Source organism: Macadamia integrifolia, chromosome 4, assembly GCF_013358625.1.
Source record: "Macadamia integrifolia cultivar HAES 741 chromosome 4, SCU_Mint_v3, whole genome shotgun sequence".
Lineage (NCBI taxonomy): Eukaryota > Viridiplantae > Streptophyta > Magnoliopsida > Proteales > Proteaceae > Macadamia > Macadamia integrifolia.
Genome location: NC_056560.1, coordinates 11,493,404 through 11,499,832, shown reverse-complemented (window position 1 = coordinate 11,499,832; position 6,429 = coordinate 11,493,404). Strand labels below are relative to the sequence as shown.

The 6,429-nt window shown below is 39.2% G+C and overlaps 1 protein-coding gene across 4 annotated transcripts; it reads right to left on the bottom strand.

Annotated features, from left to right (window-relative positions):
• Positions 1 to 539: 539 nt before the first annotated feature.
• LOC122075376 (reticulon-like protein B21) lies at positions 540 to 4,945 on the bottom strand. 4 transcript variants are annotated; one of them, XM_042640362.1, is made up of 9 exons: positions 3,720 to 4,942; positions 3,561 to 3,620; positions 3,346 to 3,448; positions 3,178 to 3,252; positions 2,883 to 3,039; positions 2,721 to 2,790; positions 2,539 to 2,604; positions 1,360 to 1,482; positions 540 to 1,269 (listed from the first exon to the last, which is right to left on the bottom strand). In XM_042640362.1, exons 1-9 carry the CDS (start codon positions 4,672 to 4,674, stop codon positions 1,115 to 1,117), a joined length of 1,764 nt encoding a protein of 587 aa, XP_042496296.1. In that variant the 5' UTR covers positions 4,675 to 4,942; the 3' UTR covers positions 540 to 1,114. The 4 variants fall into 4 exon arrangements, 3 of the variants coding, with proteins under 3 accessions (XP_042496296.1, XP_042496297.1, XP_042496298.1); XM_042640363.1 differs by having other exon boundaries at positions 2,883 to 3,036; XM_042640364.1 differs by lacking the exon at positions 2,539 to 2,604 and having other exon boundaries at positions 3,720 to 4,943.
• Positions 4,946 to 6,429: the final 1,484 nt, after the last annotated feature.

The window sequence follows — 6,429 nt, the reverse complement described above, 5'->3', positions numbered from 1 at the left end:
TGAGCTTTAGGACTCCTTTCTTTGCTGATGGCAATGCCGAAGGTGGGGTAGGAGTTCTTTCCTGGTCTCCCAGTTGTTTGTTTGGGGCCTCGTCTTGATTCCCTTCAGTTTGTATATATATATATTCTTTTTTTTTTCTTTTTAATACAAATGATTTCTAATGGAAAAAAGGATGAAGAAACAATCTGAAAAGCTTGTAGATATGGTTAGAATGCTAGCTAGGAAGATGATCACTTATGGAGGTTGTAACTATTTTTTGTTTCCTTTCGCTTAATGTAAAGAAAAGGGGGGGGTGACTGCTCATCTAGGGTTGACAATCAGTCGGGCCTAATTGGTCCCCATTAATTTAAGTTCCAACATTGTTTTTGCCCATTTAGATAATCAAGCCTTGTAAGCCAAGGCATAAACGCGATTTTATTCCATTGATCAGTTACTGGTCCATAATCAAACTCAAAGTAATTGGACTGATCAAGCTTCAATTGGGCTAATGGACTAATTAAACTATAAATCGACCATAAAAGGGATGTAATCAGACTAAATGAGTTTAAACAGTCTAATCAGACTATAAACATTTTATTACCATTCACTGATGACTGCGGATAATATCAATACATGAGCCTCACATTTTTAGTCATCAATCTAGACCAGGCTTCAACGAAATGGCCAAAATTTTGACAACCCTGCACTCATCTACTTGTTAAATGGATAGTTTTCAATTTCTTATCTTTTACTATAATGAAAGGGAAAAAAATAAAAGAATTTATTCAATGCACAAGGCTTCCACCACTGATAAGGTTCTAAGATCACCATGCCCGTAACTTTACCCTGCTTCGTGGAGAGGCTGTCTAATGAAGGGAGCAATCAGAGATTTAAGGAAAGAAACCAACCGAGTTAAAGTCCTACGAGGGAAGTAGGGGCATTGCTCACTGCAAACCAAATTCCTTCGTTTTTTTTTTTCCTTGTACAAAAAAGAACTCTCCATGTCACCACCATATGCCATTTGTGGGATCAGGGGGTGGGGGTAAGGTAGCTGTGGCGCTGCTGACAGCTACATGCGCCATGTGCTCCTTTTCCACGACACTTCATCATCCTTTATATTCTTTACCTAGTTCCACTACGGTGGGCCCACCAAGCCCTTCTCTTTGTCCCCCTCATACTCTCCTTCCCTCCAACTGAAATCTTCTCTCCCTCTCTTCATTTCTTCGTCTCTCCAATCCTTACTTGATAATGACTGCTGATAATATCGAACGGCCACAACCAACATGAATACTGCACAAAGGATAATGAACATTATCAACAAGACGCTGGAATTACTTATATGGCCTTCGTTCCTGTTTGAAATGACAATGATGTCCTTACCTAACCAAATGCGGGCCACAACTGAAGAGAAAATCCACGTGAGGGCAAAACCGGCAGCTGACACGGCATTCTTGTAAGTGCACAAATACCAAGCATCCTTACATCGTCTGATCCAAAACTTCGCTACAGGTGTCAATACCCAAAATTCATGATCAATTGACCCTAACAAATATCCAGGATCTACATGACCCACTGGTCATTGGGCTCCACCGGAGGAATATCGAGTGGACCCAATGAATTGTTGGTCCATCATATCTAGTAAAATAGACCCCAGGTTCCAGGTTGGTTTGTTGCGAGATGGTCAACCTCAGTAGTAGACCCGTACACACCAGCACACCACGTAGGGTAACGAGGTCTTTTGTCTAGGCGTAGACAACCAAACAGGTAGCATTCTTTCCTCTATTATATAAGAGAAAAGAACTTCATTTAGAAGTGTGGCCTACAGCACTCCCATTTAAATTTTAAGTCTATCTCTCATCTCCATTTGAAAAGACCTTTACCCCTTAGTTTCGAAAGGAAAAAAAGTGAGATATATATATATATATATATATATAATATATAAAAGGAGAACTAATGTAAAATAGAGAACCACTTCCACATATAAAAGATGGTTTCCATGGAGAGGTGACCCCTACTCCGAGGCATATGGGGGTGTGAAATGATCAACCCATCCCAATGAAATGAAAAATAATGCTCAGTTAATGTTTCTTGTGTACTCCCATTAGCCCTGTGCATGTGCAAGAGCCATAATTTTTCACAAGAAACACTTTCCCTATATAAAAATAGCATACACACCAACACGTAAACCAATAGGATAACACATGGGAGCATTTTTAGTGCCCTATGAGATGGGGGCAGCACGGTCTTTCCGTGTCTATTATGTCTAATGATTTCCTACGATAGTAGGATAACATTCTTTCTCCCATAAATATAGTAATAATAGATTATATAAGTTGGAAAAAAAGAACCATCCCTAGTCCCGACCTTTATGCCCAGACACAGCCAGATGTGACACCCTAACCCCCCGCCGGCCACCGGCAAACTAATTGATGCCACCAACTGCCATCCCATTGGTCCACATGCTGCTGCATTAGCCACATGACCAGGACCGTTCTATTGACCGCCGCCCTACAAGGAAATGAAGAAAATGTAACTGAAGAATTTTTTTTTTTTTTTTACCGAAAGTTGTGAGCTGGCTGGAATAGGATGAACAAACTTTTGGAACTGTGAAGACTGCGAAGAAACCTACAGACAGGAAAGAGCAAAGAAGGCAAGTGGAAAACAATACTCAGCAACAGCTAGATTTTTCCTTCGATCATTGAATTTGTTACAGCTTTACCCATTCAAATATCTCAACTTACCCAATTTGGCCATCGTCCACATGGTGATGGAGCTTCCACATCGAGCCACAACAAACAGCAATACTGCTAGCTGCCATTGACAAAGTCCCACCTTTCTTAGTAATTCTCCTTTACTACTATAGAGAGAGAGAGAGAGAGAGGTGTTTGTTTTACACACTTCACCTTCATTGTAGTGGCAGGGTCGCCCGAGAGGAGGCTTCTGAGTGTCAACAGGAACTCATTCAAGGAAGGAAGGATCTGTCTTAGAACCCAAATCGCTTCTTCCTCTCCCACCATATAATCTTTGTTCTTTGAGTTATCCAAACATATAGCTCCCCTGCTATATTTGATTTCACAGAGAAGCAACAGAAAATCAGAAAGACCCTTTTTTTTTCTTTGGTAAAAAAAATCAGAAAGACAAGACAGGAAAATTGGTAAACTTTCTTTTCTGGGAAAATTTATCGTTTAGGACGATTACCTGCATAGAATCGATTTATATAAAAAGATTGCAGCAAGATAGATAAGACCCATGTAGGAAATTCCAGAAATTAAGCTGTAGAAAGTAAGAATCAACAGGATTTAGAGATGGGAACTGTTGGAAATAGGAGAATACTGGAGAAATACTATTTCTATGGCTTGTTTTCACCTAAAATTGAACTCTGCAATGAAGGAGGATGAGAGGATGAAGAATGTTCCCACACCAAATGCAAAGATTGATTTCGAGATGTCTTTCCACATCACCAAGTCCACTGAAAAATGAAAGGAATAATGTGAAAATCGATGGGTACTTTTAAAATAAATAGATAAACAAAGCTACAAAATCAAGGAATTACTTCAATTTGCCCAGAAATTAGAACTCACCAATGTTCTGCAACTTCTTTGGTGTCTCTGGAATTTTATCGAACACCTTTGAAGCTGCAACTGAAGAGAGAAATAATAAAGATAGCGATACTGAAACAACCAGAACCATGAGTGGGAACCACTAAAATGTCGCAAGAACGAAAAAAAAAAAGAGCTTACTTGGCGGTGGTTTTCTGAGAGAAGGATCAATTAGAGGAGTTCTAACAGGGGCTGGGTGTTTATTGGCTTTTGAAAAGATGTGTTTGGGTTTTTCTTTCAAGTGATGAACTTTCTTCTCTTCATTCACAACTTTCTTCGGTTTTGTGAGATCAATTACTTGGCCATCTATAACCGGAGATAGCTTGTTATTCACATTTGCGGAGATGGGTATTGGCTTTCTAGGAATCTGGTGAACTTTCTTTACTTCTTCTACTTCTTTGAGTTTCTGTTCTAATATGTTAACGGATTTCTGTTCTGCTAAGTTGACTTCCTTATCATCATAGCTCTTCTTATCTACCTCGATCTCAAAATCATGCTCTTCGTGTTGTCCTTCGTCCTCTCCATCAGCATCAATACCATCATCATCCATCCATAATCTTTGAGGAGAATTTACCTGATTCACATAGCTTAGGCCAGGAGATACGATATTTTCTCTGCTAATCTGGAGCTTCTTGAGTATTTCAACAGCATTCCTATGAGAATCAGATCTGGTCTTCCGTAACTGAATTGGGCTCTTTTCAGTTACATCAGCAGACACACCAAGCTCCTTACAGCATTCATTAGAAATTGATTTCCTCATCAGAATCTGGGTTTCCTCAATTGAATCAACAGAAAAATTTAGCTCCTTGCAGGATTCATCGCTAAATCTTTTCAATTCTGATCTCGTCTTCCTTATCTGAAACGGGCTTCTGTCATTCCAAGTCCTCCTTTTCCTAGTCGCTCCACCATTCTGATTCCGCTTCAACCGCTGGTAAAACTGAAGTCCTTGATCATCACCACCGCCTTCCTCAGAATTTTCTTCGCCATTGAAGACCTTGATTCCACCTTTGACTTCATCGCTCTTCATTCTACTCTCCCAAACAGATCCAGCAACCACAGTCTTTCTAGCTTCTGCGCTTCGTCTAATAAAATCCATCTTTACTGTTAACTCTTCTAACTCTAAGAGCCCACTAATTGATGAAAGACGCTAAATTTAGCAGAGAGAAATGGGGCAGAAACTAATGGTTTGGAGCAGCTAAAGATTGCAATTTGGCGTAGCTGTTTTGCCAAGTAAAGGCGTGGGAGCTTCTTAATTTGGGGAAGTACCTCCCCTCCACCGTTGAAAATCTTCCAAAGAACAAAAAAATCCCTTTGGAGTCGAAACTGGGAACAGCTGGCTTCCCCCGTTTCCGTGTGCGACAGTCCATTAGTTATCAAAAGGTCGTTTTTTTCTCTATTGGGTGGGAAATAGAAAGCGGTGCGGTCGTTCCGGTGTCTCTATGGTTATGGTTAGACACAGCGGACGTAAAAACGAAAGCGTGGATCAAGTTCTCGTATAGACTCACCGGATGTAAAAAGAGAGGGTGGATTTAAGTTCTCGTACGAGAATCATTTTTGTACCATGTTTGATTTATATATGAATTTCACTCAGAATAATAACCAATTAAAAAGAGAGGGATTAAGTGGAGTCCATAATTCTTGTACGAGAATTTGATCCGCATTCATAAAAAAACTACACTGCTAGCCTCATTTGCTAAAGGTGTTTTTGCATAAACTTTCATTAGATCGAACTAATAAAATCATCATAGATTAAGCGGATTAAACCCAAATCAAAAGTTTATTGGGCCGGTTTTGGTTTGGGACATTGTAGCTCATATAACACATTGAACAGTATCGAAAATCGAATGAAGCCAAAATCAAGCCAAAACCAACTCAAAACCCAGATTGAAACTGAAACCAAACCAATAAGAAATTGAAAACAGTCCAACATTCATTATTTAAAAAAAAAAAAAAGAAGAAGAAGCTTTGCATATTTTTGAATATATTTGGATGGAAAATCAAACCTAAACCGGATAAAAAACACAAAATCAACCCTATTACAAACCGATACAAGAAACCGAAGCCAAACCCAAACCAAGTCACATCGAAATCGAAATTTTCTTATTGGTTTGGTTTCTGTTTCATCATTTCCACACTGAAGCCGATTCAACTTAGATTAAAACCAAGCCAAACCGACCCGTTGACACCCCTACTCTGCAAGCTATACTGTTCTCTTACCGTTTTTTAGTAAACATTAGTTAGTTATTAGAGATCGAGGAATGCTTAGATGGGGATGAGATTCTGATCCTCTCCAATAGGATAGGGTGTAGTGAACATCCCACAATTGAGAGCACCCTGACATGCATCCCAAGGGACTCTCAGTCGTGCAATGCTCATTGCACCCGTCTCGTACTGGAGAGGATCTAAGTGCTTCTCTAGAATGTGCATTACAGGATCGATTTGACCAACTAGGCCCGACCGTTTAAAGACCGACCCGACATGCGCTGATTATTAAACGTGTCGGGCCTGAACCCAACCAATTTATAAATTGGTAGTACACAATGCAAAGGGTAAGCCCGACGGTTGCAGACCAGTCCAGCTTATTTACAAGCCTGACTTGGCTCAGACCATTTACAAGCACGACTTGGCCCGACACATTTAACCCAACCATTTAATGTATCTTTTGATATATATATATATATATATATATATTTTTAGATAGAATAAGGTACTTATTGATATGTTTATCAATTTTTTAATGCTATTAAATGTAATATCTTTTCTAAATTGTTGATGATTTAATAAAATATATTTAAGTATTTTTTTATTTTTTTGATAAATATATCTCAAATCTAAGACAATTAAAAACCGT